This window comes from Cinclus cinclus, chromosome 16, assembly GCF_963662255.1.
Source record: "Cinclus cinclus chromosome 16, bCinCin1.1, whole genome shotgun sequence".
Lineage (NCBI taxonomy): Eukaryota > Metazoa > Chordata > Aves > Passeriformes > Cinclidae > Cinclus > Cinclus cinclus.
The window spans coordinates 7,207,766-7,227,312 of record NC_085061.1 but is presented as its reverse complement, the minus strand read 5'-3'; the positions used below and the strand labels follow the sequence as shown (position 1 = coordinate 7,227,312).

Here is a 19,547-nt window from a genome sequence, read left to right as displayed (position 1 = left end):
AACTCATACCGAGTGGCCAATGAGAGCAAAGAGAGGGCGGTCCTGTGGGGCCGTGCCCCGCCCCGGCCCGCCCCGCGGTGCGCGGCCTCCCGTCAGAAGAGGTGGGTCGGTGCCTGTGGAAGGGGCGGTGGTCGCTGGTGCTCGGGGGCGTTAATGGCGGGGAGCGGCTGCTGAGGGATGCCGGCCGCAACTTACGGCGGAACAGGGCTGGCGCAGCCCGGAGTGGGACACTGCGACTTGGCATAGGGAAAGCCGGGGCTCGTAGCTGCCCCGCGTTGGGAGCGCTGAGGGAAAAGCCCGTGAGGAGGGGCTCGGTGTGGTGTCCAGGTGTGGGCCGCCTCTCCGCCGGAGTGCGGGAGGGGAGGGCGGAGCGGGGAGCCTGCAGTCCGAAAAGGGCTGGCTCCATCCCCGCACCTCGGACGAGCGGCCGCCGCTCGCTCTCCCCTCTTTTCTGCACAAAGCGGAGGGAGCCGCGTTTCTTGTCCAAGGACCTGCTGAGAAAAACGAGCGTAACTTCACCATTCTTAAGAGATGAGCCCTTCCAAAAGTGCAGTCCTGCAAGCTCCCCGAGCCCCGCGCCTGGCAGGAGCGCAGCCCCGCAGCGCTCGCCACAGCCCGGCTGCCTCTGCGGGCACCCCCGAGCATTTCCCTTCAGTGCTGCCCCTCGGGACCAGCAGCGCGTTTATTCGGGCTTCCGTCCTAATGTGGTGTCAGTCACGTCAGAAGGATGAGGAAAATCTGTGTGTCCAGCAGTCAGGGCTGTGAGCACTGCCCAGCGGTTTGGGACCCAGAACGGCAGAGCAGCATCTCAGCTAGTGCGCCTCAGGCAGCGTTTGCTGTTACCTATCGGAACCGCTTTTCTTCTTTAGACTCTTGTTCTCATTTCTTTTAACAATTGCCATCCTGCTCTGGGAGAAACGCAGGTAGTGTCACACTGCATCTCACCAGCCCGAACACCCTGTTCTTTCGGCCTCTGAGTATTAGCACAGGTGTAACCACTAGAAACTTCTGAAACCGATTTGCCTTCTGTGACTCACAAAATGTGCGCCTGTGCTTTAACCTGCTCAATATAAAGGCTGACTATTAAGAAGAGGGAGGGTATGGTCATGCATGATTTCATTGTAGTGCTATTAAAGGGAACATCTGGGGAAGGAAGTGTGGTACCTCAACTTCTAATTGAACCTATTTCATAAACAAGGTGCAGGACCAGATGTACCAATTAGGGTAGAGTTGTGTCAGATCCTGCACATTACAATTAGTCAGGGTACTGAAGGCCAGTTTGTGCATTGTTAGAAGATTTTTGTTGAAGAAATTCCAAATATCTTTCAAATTTTCTGAAACTGAGGGGACTTTTTTTGTATGTGTGTGTCAGAAGGAATCAAGTCAATTTAGAAATGACTGCTGGTATGTAAGTGTGAAGCACTTTTATTCTTGGTGCTTGTAGAATTTGAAGGAAAGTAGTCTCCCAGTTCTCCATTTTGAACACCTGTGCAGGGTGCTCCAGGTAGAAACAGAGGTGAAATGTCTACCTTTCTAAAAGCCCTAATACCTACTACATAAATAATTTCATTTAGTATATTTGTGAAGGCTTGAAAAAGCAAATGGGACTCTTGCCAGTAACATATTCATTGTAATGACTTTCATATTAATATTAAACTTATTTTTTAAAATTAACATTTCCGTTTTTTCAATAACCTTTTTCTTCATTTTAGGTTTCTCAGTAAAAGATTGTGAAACCAAACTAGCTACAAAAACACAAAATTTCATCCCCTGAAAATGGTATTGTCTTTACAAATGTAAAAAAATAAGTTTGAAGATATACATCATGGTCATTCTCAAATATTAAAAACGTCAGTCATATTCTTAGAAATAAATTGGCTTTAATAAAACAAATCCTAGGGTCCCAGCTGTTTGTCAGCTTGATTCTTTTTTTAGCTATAGAAGGAAGTTACCTACTGTGTCATGTTTCATATCCCAGCATCTTACATATATATTCAAAAGTGCATTCACACTTTATTTGCTCTTCTAGAGTTCATTCTCCTTGTTGGGGGATGGAAAAACTGCCTCTGCCATTTTACCCAGTCCCTACCTGATTTGTGGCTTTTGTGTGGTCCTTGCCCAGTGACTGGGAAGTTCCTCCCTTCCTGCATGGCAGCCTCTCTTCAGCTGCCTTGTAAACCACAGGAAGGCTGGAAACAGCCTTGGCTTTCATTTCCTGTTTCTTCCATGGTTATTTTTATGAGGAGTTCAGGGAGCTGCTTATAGAGCTGCTGATCAAGCAGATATTCAAAGTAGATATTTTGATGGATATGTGAAAATTGCATTTAGAGTAAAATTATTAATATGCAGAGGAGCAAAGTGTGAACTGTTGATGTAAAGCAGGTTATAAATCTCTGCATAGTAAGACTGAAATTTGAACTGGAGGTATCAAAATTATTAGTGGACAGCTTCCTTCAACAGGTGTAAAAATGAATAGAGCCTCGGTTAAAAACAGATACCTAGGAGTAATTATATATTGGGCTTATAGAATCAACTATGGTTAAGGGCTACTTTTAGGCACCTATTAAACAACTTTAAAAGATAGAGGTTCCCTGGAGCTGTCTCTTTTCATGGCATCATTTACACCAAACACGTTAAGGGTAATGATGGAAAAGAGCAGCATCTTAAAAATTTGTTGGCTGAATACCTGATTAATAGATTAAAGAAATCCGTATTCTTGGGCTGAATCTCTGTTATTTGGGCATACATAAAATTCTCTGTGTTCTACTTGCTACATTTTATTTACATTCAGTCTTCATAGCATGAAAATGTTAATTTAAATGTGTTTTGTTTTATGGTTTATTAGGTGAAAATATTGATTCCATGACTTCTTAACAATTAGTATTTTAGAATAGAAGGGCAAAACTTGGTATTTGTTTTGAAAGAAATATTCGCCTGTGTGCACTCTGCATATGACATTCATAGCATTGGAATACATAAGGAGTTGAGTCACTTCATTCCAACACAGTCCATAATTTTCAGAATAGCTAGCAAGAAAGATCTAAAATGCATGCAATACTTTGAACTCTATACCAAGATGAGTGTTTGCAATAGCAGGTTTTTAAGTGGAGTCTATACATCAGTTAGGAAGGGTATCTTTTAAATTTTTATCTACTTGTTCCACTGACTTTTAAGTACTGATCATACTTAGAAATGTCACCTAATATCTTATTATTTTGGGCTTCATGTCTTATAACTCAGTAAAATGTGTTTCCAATTTTTAAAAAACAAAGAATTGGAAAATTTTCCTCTAATAATCCATTTCTGCACCTCTGTAACAAGCAAATCCCCCATGTTATTTTAATTTGAAAAATTATTCTACTAATTGTTGTAATTCTCTTTTGTAACCTGAGGAAGAAGAAAGCTGTACTCTTGGAAGATGAAGATTCTTTGGGGAATTCATTCTAATGCACTGGCATATTCCATGACTACCTTAGGTGCTGGAATGATGAACAGCATTTTTAATTTCTACTACGTTAAGCTTTTCCTAAACCGATACAAAATTTCAGAAACAGCATTTCATATAGCACAGGTAATGTACAATGGAATATTTTGATTACCATGTTGTGCTATGAGTCAGTGTTATTACAATAAAGTGATTATTTTAATGACAGATTAATTTTGGCATCATTGCAATTAATTAACAGTAAATTATCTTTGACTTAAGTTAATCCATAAGCAACGGAACTTACACATAAAGCACATAGTTTACAGTCTATAAAGTAAAAATCTCCAGACTTAATTGCTGAATTAATTGTTTGATAGCTTGAAGTAATTTTCTGAACTGATCTTGCACCTCAGCTCCATAGATAAGTTTGACATTAGTGCTTTCCTGTGAACTGTTTAAGTCCTTAAATATTGCATTTATCCTGCAGGTCATTATCTGTGTGAGTAACTCTTGTTCTAAATGGTCTCCTGAAAGTAATGGGCCAGTTCATGTTTCGAATTAACTTGCTGTGAGAATAATATCTGAGCTTTGCAGGATGAAAGCCCAGATAGATAAGGTTTTGAAAGAGTGGAGTCTTGGGCACAGTTTATTTCACATGTAGTTGGTCACCTACCTGCTTATTCATCTTGTCTTTTCAGAATTTCTATGAACCTATGAATAACGATAAGAATTTGTCTTGGAGCTTGTTTTGACCTGAATAGCTTTTCTATGAATAGAGGTTTATTTTAAACAAATATTGTGCTCGTGTAACCTCTGTAGAAGCACGACAGTAGTGACAAACTCCCTCGTTTGTGGCAGGTTGTGTTCATGGTGTGGAACGCTATCAATGATCCCCTTTTTGGGTACATTCAAGACAACTCCAGGCTGAAGTGCTGCGCCAGGCGCCAGTTCTCGATTTTATACGGAGCCCCTTTGTACGGCTTGGCCTTCCTGCTGCCGTGGTTCCCCTGGAGGCACTATGAGGAGGGGGACTGGGTGAGCGGCCTCCACCTCACCGTCGCGCTCTGCGCCTTCGACGGGCTGCTGACCTTCGTGCTGCTGGCGCAGTGCGCTCTCTTCGCCGAGAGCTCCCCCAGGCACGAGAGCAGGCTGCGCCTCATCAAGTACAACCAAGTGGCGACGCTGATCGGATCCACGAGCGTTCTCTTTTGTGGGCTCCTATCGGATAACATGGAAAAGTTTGCTTATTTTCAGGCTTTCACCGTTTTGATCGCGGCGCTAGCGACAGCCTGTATGTGTTGCACAGGTAAATACAGCACAAGTCAATACGAGCGCAGAGAAATTCATACAGAGGATGCTAATCTGGAAAACAGTGATGGAGCCTTCTCCTTGGCCTCAGTAGTTTCACTGACCAAACAGATCATGACAGAGAAGAACTTTCTATGTTTTGTAACAATGAACTTCTTCCAAGTCTTCCACCTAGCGTTCTACAACAATTTTATGATGATCTTTGCGGATAATCTTATTCCTAAGGACGTCCTTTCTTCCTCAGTAAGAAGTATCATGTATGGAGCAGGTTTTATTTGTCCTCAGGTAGGCAGTCATACTTCTTTATTTCTAAATATGAAAACCTGGTGTCTAAGTAGTTCACAGTATCTATTTAACACTTGAAAAAATGCTGTATTTGGCATTAAGGCATTGGCCAAAATGAGTACTGAATTTCATTCCCCATTTCTCTAGGGGAAGAAGATACCTCTGTGCAGGCTGATCAGGTGTAAGAGGTAGAGAGAGCAGACAGAGAGGCTGGTAGAATATCTGTTTAAAAAACAATGCGAGACATGAGTAGGCAAGGAATGAGTATTTCGTATCCTCCTCCAGTGCTTATAATACCTAAGCATAAAGGAATGAAAAACATGGCCAAGATCAAACATTCCAAAAAGCAAAATCTACAGAATTCTGAATTCTGTTTTGTTTTGTTTTCTAAAACTGTTTATTACAAATGAAAGACTAAGCTCTTCTTCAGGAAGCTTCTGAAATAAGCTGCACACAGTACAAGAAAAAATTATACAGTATGAAAAGCATTGTTAAAATATGTGGCATCTCAGTCATGAAAACCAAACAAAACTCTAAATAGCTGCTTTTGGAGAATAAGACATTGCCATTTATTTTGTTGTTTGGTCTCTTGGCCAGCAGTACTTACAGGGAAGAGAGATGTACTTTTAAGAGCCCAGTCAAGGATGAGAGCAGGAGTAATGAACTGATAAGAGAAAGAGAACCCAGAAGAGTAATGTGTGAGAACAAGAAAAGCAGCAAAAGTATATCCCACAGAATGTGGCCATACTTGTCTGCAGTAAATAAAAAAATTCCTATTTTCCTTGCTTTCTTACTTCTTTCTCTAGATCTTTAAAAACTCTCTCTGTGTTTACTTGTTGGATGTTGAAAGTCAGGATACTCAAAATATGAGTATCCTGACATTCATCATAGGCTGCTGGTGTTCAGAATCTTCTAAAATCAGGCTGTTGTATTCATTCAATTGTAATGGGTTTTGATAAGTAGTGCGTATAAGAAGATAAATAAAAGTGCAACTGGAATTCACAGCTCAATTTCAGTTCCCATTTTGGCTTTTGCATATAAAACGCACAGATCCTGAACATACATTCTGTTCTGTAACTCCTAACTTTTTATAATTTCAACTTTTGTCCTTATCACAGATTTAATAGTTTTGGGGTTTTCCCCTGTACCTCAGACAGTTAGATAATGAATTTTGGAAATAAATGAGAAGCTACAGAAAGTCAAAAAGCTTAAATAATTTTACATTTAATATATAGCAATCACTTTTATTGATAAAATCGGTGTGACAGTGTGAAAAGAACTATCTTTCAGAAAATGCCTTTCTCTCTGGTCCCCAGAGACTCTTTGTCTAGAAGGTCACTGAACCGTAGAGGGTTTGCTGTGACCTTATTTTTCTCAGGTTTTGTCCCTTTGAGCTCAAAATACAATAAGATAATTCTCTGATGGCAATGTCCTGAACTTCACTTACTGGAAAAACACCCGACCCTTGTAAAATAAAGCTCCTTTTTATGAACTCTGCTTCAGTGGCCTCTACTAAACTAGAATTCAGCTTCTGACTTAGGTTCCTTTTAGTAGTGGATGTGAGGAATACAACCTGCCCACAAGGAAAATGTTGCTGTAACATAGACAACTTTGAATTTGCATCATTGTTTGTATTTTCCTTACAAAAACACAGTCTTAGAGACGTGCAAGTAGTGAGGAATTTTCTAAGTCATAAGTACTTCCTGAGACAGGGTTATTTCGCAATTACAGGGAGACAGGAACATGGTGTTTACAATAGCAGGCATTAAATGATCCCTTAGTATTTCTAGTGGAGGCACTTTTCAGCAAGATCCCTGAAAACAGTCAGGGGGAGGAGTATATTTTAAATTTCTTATAACAAGATGTTTTTCTTATACCAGCTTTCCAGATTTGTTTTACCTCCCTGATCAAGTAGAGATCTTGGGCTTTTTTACAATAGCATTTGCCATGGTAATCTTTGTCTGACCATAGCATCCTGGTTTTATTTGTTATGTTAAAGCAGTTCAGTGTGGGAACAATTGTACAAGGAAAATTCTTTCCTGTTCTTCATCTGAATATTACACAGTTCATCTCTGTAACATAGAAGTAAGGAGAAATGTGGATCTTTATACAGTTTATATATTTGTGACAGAGATGAGGACCATGTAGGTAGTGACAAAGGCCCATATAATAAAAAGAACATAATTCATTATAGAATGTCCTACTGAAAGTGAAAAGTGAGAAAAATGTATAAGAACTTAAATTTTGTTCATACTATAATCAGCACTTAATATCATTTTCATGAGTTAGCCAGTCACTAGATTCTCAGAATCTATTCCTTGCCAAGATTGGCAAAATTAAAACTCAACCATACACAAGCATTGGCCTCTGCCTTTCTCTGCTTGCTAGGAAAGCCTCTAACTTGCTTAGTTAAAGCTGTCCTGGTGAGCTTGCTTTGCCAACTTAAAAGTCATGCTTGATTTCTATAAATGTCTATAAATGAAAATAGTAATATTAATGAAAAAGCAAATACTGAAAATACATCTTATCAGCAGTTAAATGGCAAGATCCTTGATTTACAGTTATCATACTGCAAAGCAGTGTGTATAAGGGATATATAAAAGTAAAGATCATGAGCATTAAATAATAGTTAGTCATTGTGGGAAACAGTTTCCCTCAGAATACAGCAGTTCTGAGTGGCTAGTTTGTGAGTGAGAGGAGACTGTACCTAGTAGAGGTAGCATAGAATGAGTAGAGAATTGTCTTTGTTCAAGTTCTATTTTTTATTTTGTTGAACTTCTTAGAAAGGCTCATTGGTTGGGTTTTTTTCTTTAAAGGGCATTAATTATGTCAGTCTGTGTTTTATAGCTCTCTTAATGCTGAGACACTGTAATGTATCTTTTCATCCTGTATGTGTATATATTATCTTTTCAGTGCCTTGTTCTTCTCAGTCATGCTTCATTGAAGAAGTTTGGTTATTACAGAATCATCTTGTTTTCCTTTTACTATGAAGGAGTAGCTGCTGCTGTCATGTGTCTTCTAGGGCAAGAACACTATTATCTGCTGGCATTTTATGTCACAACAAACATGTAAGTAAATCCACTCCCCTCTTCATAGACACAGCTAAAATACTTCTAACAGGTAGACACTTGCTTTTATTACCATGAAGATTCTACCTCTACTGTCATGGTTTTCATTCTGTTTCACTTATCAGAAAAGTTGAAACTCCAGTTACAGCTTTTTTTTCTCTTCCCCCCCCCCCCCCCCCTTTTTTTCCCCCTGCTTTAGTTTTATTCTGTTTCAGCTTTTATTTTCTGCTTGAAATAAAAAAGCCTAAAGTGCAAACAGCAATTATGGTTTGCAGGCACATGGCTCCAGTCACTCTACCTCAGATGCAAGGGAAAGAGAATCTCATGTTTTCCACAGACATGGAATAGCTCAGCAGAGGAACTCCCCAGGGGCTATTTGCTAGAAAAGCTCAGACCTCACCCTGTATTGCAGGAACACTTGTGTGCTGCACTGCAGGCACAGATGGGTAACTCAGGGGCCTGTTGGGTCACCAGCACAGAGTCCCATTTCCACTGGTGCTCAGCAGTAAGATGCCAAGCACTAGTGTTTTCACATAAGTATATAATGATACATGGAAAACCTTATTTAAAGAGCTGTTTGTATGAGAATATTGTTACAGCAGTTTGTTTTTATTTCTTCGTGTTCTCTTTTGTTGTTGTCTTTCTACATGTTCTTTCCTGCCCTCCTTTGTCTTTCCATCCCCACCTCCTTTTGCATTCTTATTTTCAGAATTGCAGTCGTGGGCTACTCTAACACTGAATTGTGTGAATAATAAATTGAATTTTGTTATCTGCATGTTTTAAGTGATGAAGATGTGTTTTGATTTCTCCAAGAAAAAATCTGAGGTATCTAAAGACTGTATGTTTAAAGTGCTAGTTGTTCAAAGTACCTTGTTAGTAAAAGCTCATCACACCCAAAACGTAATAAGACACAGAAATTGTAATATTTGAGTTGATTGTTTCATTTGGCTATTTGTTAAGAGTCAGCTTTGTATGTGTGTGTTTAAATGCATATCCATATACAGCTATATATACTGTAAATACATATACAGGAATGCATGTAAACTATTCTTTCTATTCTAATTCTTCCACTTTGAAGTTTATCTTCCACATGATCGTCTTTTCCAGATTTCAAGAGCAAATTTACAGTTTTCCCTTTTTCTGAGGTGTTTCTTTTCTCTTGATCATTTTAAATGACATTTACTGATAATGTAAATTTATTGTCAAAGTATTCATGACCTTTTAAACCAATGTCCAGAAAAAAAAAAAAAAGAAAAGAAACTCCACCTCACTTTAGGTTTGCATATTAATTTCTATTTCTCAACTAAGAACAGATCTGGTAATGCTTTCAGATAGATCACCATGTTTTGAAGATCATCTCAGCTTTGTGTGTTTCAGAATATCAGTGCTCATGTGTTTGTATTAGAATGTCAGTTTCAATTTCATTATAAAGTGAGTATGAGAACTATGAACATCTTCAATATTTTGTTTTTCTTTAGGGTAATTGTGCAAGCTTCATTTAGCTTGTTCAATTTGCCTTTGGCAGATATAATTGATGCAGATTTAACAAAGCACAAGAGGAGGTATGTCAGTCATTACCATTTTTTTAAACATGCTGTCTGCCTTGTTACTCATTGGTAATAAATTATGTCAAAGTAAAGACAGTAAATGATCTTGATACAGAAGTACTTTTTGTGAGACCAGCTTAGCATAAGTGAAGATCAGAACTTGAGTAAAGTTTCCTGCAGTTACTTCAGTAGAGTAATTTAAACAGATTAGGTAATTTCTCTTTTTTCTTATACTGTAATATAAACCAAGTCCTTCCAAATTTTGTGTCTTTATTTTTCTTAGCTTCAATTGAATTACTTTGTAACTCGATACATCTATAATCATTTATGGAATTTTCTGAATAAGGCTTTTTCAAGATGGAAAAGGTGTTAAGAAAGCTTTGCCTATGCTAGGTAAAGTGCAGATTTCAAAGTCTAACTGGTTCCTTTATCTCTCTGAAATAAAAGTGATAAAACCTGCTGCAGAATAGCATATTGCAACTCACTGATCTTTTAGATTTTTATCAAAGTTCACATAACTTCCTGTTGGTTCCATCAATTGTTATGTAAGTGTAAATTCAGTCCTGTTAAAGAACTTGCCCCTCAAAGGGAAGAGCTGTTGCTTTCATGAGTTAAAAATTGCCTCATTTTCTGGCCCATGCATGCAAAATCTTCAGTCATAATTAATTCTTCATGCACTGTTCAGTCTAATTTAACTTCAGTAATTACTCAAAGAGCACAAAGTTGAATTTAAGTACAAGTCACTTCAGAATTGGGGCCAAACTGTGTCTATGTATATGTGTATATATATCTATATATACTTACATATATAGATACATACACACACACCCCCTGCAGAGGTTTGTAGCCTGTAATTTCCAAATAAATTTAAATTTCATTATGAGAGTAGATCTGTTTGCTATAATGTGTGAACTAGATAAATCTGAGGATCATGATATTTAGGATTTGTATATTAATAGGATTTCAAGCTTTCTAAAATCATGATTCTAATTAATACACTAATAAGTTTGTGTTGTGCATTAATTTGTTTTTTCCCCATATATTTTAGATTACCACTTTCCTCTATGGTTTTTGGTACCAATGCTTTATTTACCAAGCCTGCCCAATCTTTGGCTCCAATGATTGTGGTTACAATACTAAATCATTATGGATATTATAACCTGAATAATGTACCTGGTCATCCTGATATAAGGTGAGTTCACTTTATATCTTAGAAAATAACATTAAATACTCCTGTAATCTAAAAAACACTGATCAGTTAGTTTGTATCAACTGCACTTCAATAACATAAGCACTTTAAAAATATTTATCAGTTAATTTTGTCTGTGTAGAAGAACAAAAGTTTTTAAAAGAGTAAATAATTTATCAAACAATATACATGAGGGTATCTACCTAATTTTGAAAAGCAAAGGATACATGGAAATGTATCCTTTCATCCCCTGGCTTTTTGCAATTAAAAAATGTTTGAGATCACCTAATAGAAGATACATGTTGTCCTGGCATCAGCATTTTATTTCCCTCATAAACCTACTTCCTTAAATATATCATATATAATGTTAATCAGATCTTCTTTTGCCTGGAGTAGGAGTGTATAATTTTGGCTCCAGTACTCCTTACCATTCTAATGCTAATGATTTCACTGCAGTCCATGGAGACCTTAATACAGCATAAAGCTGTGGTCGCTGGTTAGTTGGACATGTGTAGGCTTTTATAAAGATAAATTTACAGAGAATAACTACACTGAAAGGGTCACAGGCTGTATTTTTGACTGTTAGGAGGAAGTGGCAACATAAGGGATAACAGAAGTCAGGGCTAAATGGAAAAATCAGTCCTGATTAGGATTTACTTGAGGGAACAACATGCATATCCTGGGAGCTACATAGCTCTCCTAAACTTTTAGTAAAATCTAAAGGAACAGATAAACATGATTTTATATGAGCTTTTGTGGAAATAGATCCTGAAGGAGAGAGGTCTGGTTATGTGTCACCTAAGGTTAGGAGGATATTCTGTATTTGAGGAATTTTCTAAAGAAATATATGAGGACATACATGACATAAAAGAACAACAGGTGGTCTTTAGAATTGCATCCAGACAGAAGCAAAGGCAGCTTAAGTTTCAGGCTATGTGTGAGGACAGCTTATTTTAATGCATTCTGTAGTTAGCCAGTGAGATGATGTAAAGAGGACATGAACCTCATTATAATGAGTGATTTTTGTAGAAGGTGGTAGGTTGAACTGGATGTGGATATGAGAGGGCTGAATATATTCATTTTGATGATTCAGAGAAATTCAGATTTGAAACATAAAAACTGCAATTGTGATCCCTTTCAATCAGAGAAATGATTCCTTTGTGGATGGATTTTAAATCACAGGAGTCATAAATCCTTTTTGTCTGGTAAATAGCCCCTGGATTATAGCAACAATAAATTTATTATACAGAGAGTTGAAATACTTGGAATGTTCAATCTATAAAATATGTGTTTTCACTTGAGTAATACTGAAATTTTACTTGTTTCACTTGGGCCAGGAATAGCATAAAACATACAAAGCTGAGACCAGTGAATCAGAGCACCTGAAATATATTGGCTTGCCTATCCTTTCAAAAATAATTTCTTAAATATGAAGCAGTTTCCCTGTGTTTCCTGTATATGTAGTGTGAGAATGGGTTTTCCTTTGCTTGCAAATGGAGTACAGGGTTAATACACAACACAAAAAGACCAGAAAACTCAAATTTGTTTCTAGGGAGTCAGTTTGCCCTTGGCAATGTACTCAGACCATTGACTGAGCTAAAATTACTTATAGATATTAAAAACCTATTGGCTGATCTCATATTTCAGCCATAGGCAGACAGTTAAAATACACTTGCCCCAGGACAAAGTTGTTTGAGGACAAACAGGAAATAAATACAAGAGATTAAAATACATCCAAACTGGTTTTGGGGAAAAAAAAAACCAACATTTCATACATGTGAATTATATAAAATGAAGTATTATGGCCCATGCCAGTACAATCTCAGCTCTGTCCTTGCTCCTTCTCCAAAGTTAGCAATGTCTATTAAGTGTTTTGGAAAGAATTTGCTTTATTAGGTGTAGTGGCAGTGAATTGTGAAGATAGTACAGAGGACCTTATTCTGCATTAACAAAATGTTTGGGCCCTAAATAAGTATGTCTGAAGAGTTTCCAGAAATGTTGTCAGCTGGGACAAGATAGAATATGCAGTCTATATGCTATTTGCTGCATTCTGAATTATTTTTAATAATTTATTTTGTTCACAATTATTACTTTTTCTTGAACTCAGAGTTAAACTGTAGCAACAATGATGGAGCAGTTAATCCTGGAAATCTCCAGGCACAGTAAGGACAATAAAATCATCACTAATAGCCAGCATGGCTCCACCAAGGGGAAGTGATGCTTGACCAGCTTGATAAACTTCTACAGTTAAATGACTCATCTGGTGGGCAGGGGAAGGCAGTGGATATTGCCTGCCTGGGCTGCATTCCTAATGACCAGGATGATGGGGCAGGATGGACCCTCAGGAAGTTTGGGGATGACACAAACCTGGGTCACGCTGCCATCGGTTGGGGGTCTCGACAGGAATGGTACCTGGGGCTGCATTAGACAAAGTCCTGCCAGCAGGGCAAAGGTGATCCTTCCCCTCTGCTCACACGTTGTGCCACATCCTTAGGAAATGTGGTTACTACACAGAAGTTAAGGACTTTGTCATGGGAAGTGCTTTTGAATATCCTTAATATTTGAGCAATACTTTGCAGAATGGAGTGTCCTGACTTTTCCTTTCTTCCGTCATCATAGCGAAGCAGTACGTGCCCTGTATGGCTTGAGATGTTTTTTGTTCTTGTTTGTTTTTTTGTTTGTTTGTTTTGTTTTGTTTTGTTTTGTTTTGTTTTGTTTTTTTAGTTTGGTTTGATTTTTTTTTATTATTTGCTATGGAAAAGATGCCTAGTTTCCTCTTCTGGAAAAAAAAACCCTCACTCTTCTGGAGAGCCACTGCAACTACCACCAGCTTCTCCTGAGAGTGCTTTTCAAATTCATTCTTCAGAACAGTTACTTGGCAGCAACTTTTTATTATTTATTGAAGGCACTTTAAACTGTTAATGCTTTCATATCGAATTACTGAACTGCCTGACATTCTGTTCAGAGTGATTTTAAGGCTGTTTAGGGAAACATTTTATGTTTTATTCCTGTGTGTGCAAAAAAAAGTTGAAGTGGAAATTTCTGAAGTTGCTTGTTCAGCTGTAATTGTGATAAAATCCAAGCTCTGCTCTTGATTTATCCCAGTCCCTTAATGAATTATTTTCCCATTCCTTCTTTTGTATCTTATAGATATTTCTTCATAATTCCTGCAATAAGTTGAGGTTTTACAGTACAATAGGTAGTATTATTTCCTTAAATCAGCATCATTCCAGTGAAACCAAATCAGGATTGCACAGTATGAGGGATTTTGCAGATGTTCTTTGTGTAAAGATGGAATAATGTTAGTACTGAAATCTGCAATCCTCTTTAGTGTGCAGAACAGGCCAAATGCAAGCCCCAACATCCTGTTAGCTGTGTCTGAGTCCTGTTCTCATTGTTAGGTGGTTAAATAATGTATCTGCTCTGTGTAACTGCTCCTGCCTGGAGTCCCTGGGGAAAGTTGTGCCAGAGCTGTGCATGATGTGGGCTCCTTCCCCTGTAGGTGCACTGGAAATGCAGTTGGGCACAGGCCAGTAAACAACTCCAAATGGTAAATTATTGTCACTGCCAATAAACACTGGCTATGGACCAGTGGCCTGCTAGTGAGCACTTCCAGTCATAAATGCAATTGCCCGAGTGATGAAGTGATTCACTTGTGAGCCTGGGGGCTCTTGTTTTCTTATGTAGTGTTAACACGTACATGATTTGAGACAAACTGTGCTGTTTATGAGCCTGTGTCTGCACTAAGCATGGAATCAGGGCTTTGTTGGAGGTTGCAAACGTTTCTTCTGTTAAACCCAGTGAGACATGAGTTGATTCTTTCATGATTCAGAGGAACTCTTACGTTTTATTCAAAATCCTGCTCAGGGTTTGGGGTATTTTTCACAGATTTCAGGGTTTTTGGACCACGTCCATAGCTGTGAGTCTCTTATCTCATCCCTGAATGCTAAGGAAAAAAACTAGAAAGGAACATAAACTGCCTCGTGGAGAGAAGGTTCACTTAGGGGCTGTTTCTCAGCTTGAGTTGACTTTCCTGATATTTAAGTAATTAGAATCCCATAATTAACAGAATGCAAGTAGATAATGATTCCAGCTACTAGATGAATGCCAAAATGCATGCTTTGAGCTGTCAGAAACCATACTGCTCATAAAAGGGAGCTCATTTAAATATTGTATTTTCTTTCTTCATTCATATTTGCTGATGCTTTTATTTATTTTTCATTAGAAAAATTTAGATGAGTAAATGCCATGCATTCATTAGAAAAAATGAAACCTTAATTTCACATGTATTCTTTCTATGGCATATATTACCTTGTAATAATTTGTTTTAAAACCAAATTAAATAGGGCTTGACATTTCAAACAGCCCTTGAAACCACACCTAAATTTTTTGCAATTGTCATTACCTCTGTCTAGCACTCAGCAACTAAAACAACCCACTAGGTGGGTAGTTAGTAGCACAGATTTCAACTCAAATAAATTAATTTCATGTTCAAATGTTTGCTTCCATTTTCTACTTTTCTTTTTCTTCCAAACTTCTCAGTCTCGCTAAAGCTTTTTGGATGCTCTGTTCTATAATTGGATGAAATTTGCTTAGGTTGATTTCTATATTACATAATCAGGAAAGTTGTACACAGGATTTCTTAGGTTATACTAAAATTAACTCTTTGTGTGCTAATTATCTGAGTTCCTCCCAGACAGAGAAAACAATATATAATACATATCTGTATGTAGAATTAGAAAATACACAAGGTATTTCTATAGCATGTCTATGTGTTTATAATGGGAATGCTTTAAAAATACCTTGTTCAGTGACCATGGAAGTTAATCTTCATATTGAAAGTTGTGTTCTCATTTGTTTCAGCAGGTCGTTTTTAGATCTCCATGATGCCATGTTCTACCTGGTCTGTTTGGTTCCCCTCTGCATTGCAGTCCTACAGATCCTGACCTGGACTCCCTTTTCCATCCAGAACAGCCACCTGGCAGCTCCACAGTAAATATGGAACCAGTGGTCAGTGCATCTCCTGCTGAACCAGGGGAGAGTTCAGTAAGTTTTTCATGTGAAAAAGCAAAACTGCAAGATGAAACACAGTTTGAGCTGTTTCAGTAAAGCTGCATTTTCAGTCTCTATAGACTGTGAGTCACATTCAGCCTTAATGCTGAGCCTACACAAGTTTTTCCCAGCTCACTTAATGGGTTAATCCTTTCTGTTAATGGGTTTCATGCTTAATTACTTAATTTAAAGTAATTTCTGGTATATAATGATTCCTGTTAACTCATTTGAAGGAAAGATATGGCATATCAGGGAAAGGGATCCTACCCAGCACCTGGAATTCAAGGGAACTGTATTTTCTGAAGCTTACTGGTGGATTAATTTTGCCATACCGATAAAATGGCAGATCTTTGAAATTAATCTGGGAGATCTCAGTGGACATCCTTCATGGATGGCAGGGAGATGAAGAGAAAAATTTAGATGGTGTCTACCTGGCCAGTATCAAGACAAATCTGACAGTTACCACGGGAAGAGCCAAGAGTAATTAACTACCCTGTGAAAGGCTATGTGAGGCTAAAGAAGAAAAGGATTCACATGCTGTTCAGTGTTGCTCAATATGGTAAAAGCTCCATAAGCCCTCACTGGCTTTCCAGATCTCTGGTTCGTGGAAGGTCAGTGCAGTTTTCTGGCTTTAAATGGGAAAATAACTTTGAAGGTATCCTACAGTTAGTGCTTCATACAGAATGTCATTGTGGCAAGGACAGCATTAGTCTGTGGATGTAGGATTCAGCTCTTGGACAACTGCATGCACACACAGTTACTAAACCATGCTCTACCTGTTCAGTGATGTTGCATGGACAAACTCATTTAGTGTATGACAATTTAAGTTAATTTCTCAATCATCCAGTTGAAGCTAGTTAATTTCTGATTAATTCTTATCAGTTAAGATTTTAAATGAATCCTGTGATTTTTATAAAATAAAGGGTTTTGGACAAAATCTCAGGAACATTGAGGCTTCTCTTCATTTCACACGTTGTAATGATAAGACACATTAGCATGTTTACAGTACTCCCATTTAATTGATACTATTCTTCCAATATACCCATGGTGTAATTGTGCACTGATAAATACCTTTAGCATAATACAATCAATGCATTTTTGTATTTTGTTTTGCCTGGGCAAACACAGTTTTCATAGCACCTCTCTTAGGGAGTGCCACTTGAAAGTACAAGAGCGTTGTGTGGATCCCAGTTTTAAAAGATTTTCAAGGCTTTACACTACTGTGACAGCTAACTTGGAAAATAAAGGAGTGTAAGAAATGGCTCTGCATTTTGGTGGACACCAGCATAATTTAATGAAGAAGTCTGAGATCTGAAATACCAGAGTTGAAAAAAACATTCATTTGTGCCTTGGCTTTTACATTTGCAGAGTAGAAATAACATAATTTCCTTGCCTTTTTTGAAGTGTGAAGTGCTTTCAAAGCGATGAATGAAAAAGCGGGAGATCATCATTAAATATTTAGAAATCCAAATGAATCCTTTGATAGGAATATGAAGATTTATGTTAAAATGGAAGAAGTCAGAACTGTGGTGGAGTTTGAAGTTGCCTTATCTGGTTCTTATCTGTCTTGTCAGAGCCGCTGTTGCCCTTTTGCATTGTGCATGCTGCCAGCATGCATCTAAGATTTCTAAGCAAGACAGCCTGAAGAATCAGTTTAGAAAAAAATTCTGAGAAATACAATTCAAATTCTTTAATATGTAAAATAGTAATAATTTTCCAAATTTATTATGCACTATTCTCCCATTTGTCTGTCCTATTTCCCTTGCTACAAGGGCAGGAGAAATGCCTTCACACCAATAACAGTCAATCCCAAAGAGGACTGGAAGAGTGCTTTAAATTTGGGTGGTGGTCTTCCTACAGGAATAGAAGGCTGGCACTGTGCTGAGACTGACATTGCTTATTCTCCATTTCTCTGTCACCCACTAAACTTTGTTATCTTCTGCTAAACCTACATGATTGGTTTTGGCTGTGAATCAAGTAAAGGATGATCAAAGGCAAAAGTTCAGTGTCTTGCAACAGCTGGTTTCCCTGTTTTCTCTCCTTATTAGCCAACAGTATCTGAGCTTGAACTCCCACTGATGGAAAAATGCCTCAATTTAATCTTGATAATTTAAGAGTGTCTAAAATAGTCTCATTACTGATAAATAGGCTATAAGTGTGTGTATAGTATAAAATATGAAATTTTGTGGTAAGCTCAGAGGAGGAGAAACATGATGCTTGAATCCCATTCTTAAAGTTTCTCTATAAATTCTGAGAATATGGAACTTAATACACACTGAATGAATTTTATTTATTGAGAATCAATAAGCAGAAGTGTCTGCTAGACCTAAAAGGATGTTGCCCAATAGACACTAAAGAATGGTAGTCTAATACAGTAGTAATATAATACATAGTCAGTGATAGAGTGAAAATATTGAATAAATGACAACAAAGCATATTTAATTTTAAGTGAGGAAAAATGATGTTTTGTGGAGCTTACAGGCCCACCTCTGTTCTGGTCTTGTACAAAATCACCTTCCCAGTCTCCTGCTGTCCTGATTTTGGAACTGCTCAGTAATTAATGAATGTACTGTGTTGACATGGCTGGTAGGAATGTTTACATTTGAATACAGTTCCACAGCCTAAATGGGTGCTGGCAGGAAAGACAAGCAGGAAGGGGAAGGAATACTTCAGATAAGCCACATATCCACGAGTACTTCTAGGCACTTTCTTGCATAATTAAGCCAGCTCGGGGAAAAGGCTCAGTAGTACATGCAGGGAAAAGAATTCCAGCTGGTTTGGTACATGAACATAAAACTGAGACTTGGGGGAGTTGTCCTGAAGGTCTGGATAACTGGGCTTCCTGGGTTACCTATTGGGGAGAGGATTTTAGATATCTGTGTTTACCTTTTTTCTGGTAACCCCTTTCTTGCTAATGTTTAAATAATAGAAGGGAAAGTTGTTTTATTACTGCATTTTACTGGGAAAATGGAGGATCCACATCATAGAGTATGGGAGGCTGTGCAGCCCAGGCAGCCCTGCCACTGAGCCTGCTCCAGAAGCCAGACTCCTTGGGTCACCACAAAGCAACAGCAGCTGTCTTAAACCCCTTGGGTGTGTTTGGGACCTTTGCCACTCCAGAGATTCAATTGGTTATAGAAAATTTCCATCAAGACAAAGAAAAAACACTCTCCAAATAGTGGAGCAGAAAGCAGAAAAAACAGTGATTCCATTATTTCTGGAAATCCTTTCCAGCACACTAATTGAATGACAAATGTTGGACTTACACCAACAAATGGTTTGCTGAGACTGTCCAGCAGTTGGTTACAACTCCACCAGCTCATATGCAAATGACTGTACATCAAAATTATTACCTAAATATGCATGAATAGTGAGTTCTTTATGGCTTGTCAAGAGAAAAATATGCTGAGTATACAACTACTGCATCAGAATATTAACGACAAATGTAACACTGGGTAGCAATTTTGAAAAATTCCATTAAAACACACCCAGGTTGTACACTGACAATGCAAAGACAAAAGCTAGCAAATGCCTTAATTTATTTGGTATGCAATCAATTATCTTTATTTTCTATGTGATAAAAGAAAGGTATGTTTTTCTGTGTAACTAACCTGAAGCAATTTTATTGACTGGTTTATTATATTGTGTGCAGATGTCTGTTTAAAAAGCAG

At 38.0% G+C, this 19,547-nt stretch overlaps 1 protein-coding gene across 1 annotated transcript; it reads left to right on the top strand.

Annotated features, from left to right (window-relative positions):
• Positions 1-811: 811 nt before the first annotated feature.
• On the top strand, positions 812-15,820 carry LOC134050608 (transmembrane protein 180-like). Its single transcript, XM_062503763.1, has 7 exons — positions 812-926; positions 3,393-3,571; positions 4,286-5,020; positions 7,934-8,088; positions 9,567-9,650; positions 10,684-10,827; positions 15,688-15,820. The coding sequence occupies exons 2-7, from the start codon at positions 3,419-3,421 to the stop codon at positions 15,818-15,820; spliced, it is 1,404 nt and encodes a 467-aa protein (XP_062359747.1). The 5' UTR covers positions 812-926; positions 3,393-3,418.
• Positions 15,821-19,547: the final 3,727 nt, after the last annotated feature.

What these genes read in the sequence shown, in the direction of transcription:
- LOC134050608 (XM_062503763.1), top strand. Translation starts at nt 3,419, where the DNA reads ATGAAGATTCTTTGGGGAATTCATTCTAATGCACTGGCATATTCCATG. An exon ending in TTTTATGTCACAACAAACAT is followed by an intron (nt 8,089 to 9,566) that starts GTAAGTAAATCC and finishes GTTTTTCTTTAG; the next exon opens with GGTAATTGTGCAAGCTTCAT. An exon ending in CCTGGTCATCCTGATATAAG is followed by an intron (nt 10,828 to 15,687) that starts GTGAGTTCACTT and finishes CATTTGTTTCAG; the next exon opens with CAGGTCGTTTTTAGATCTCC.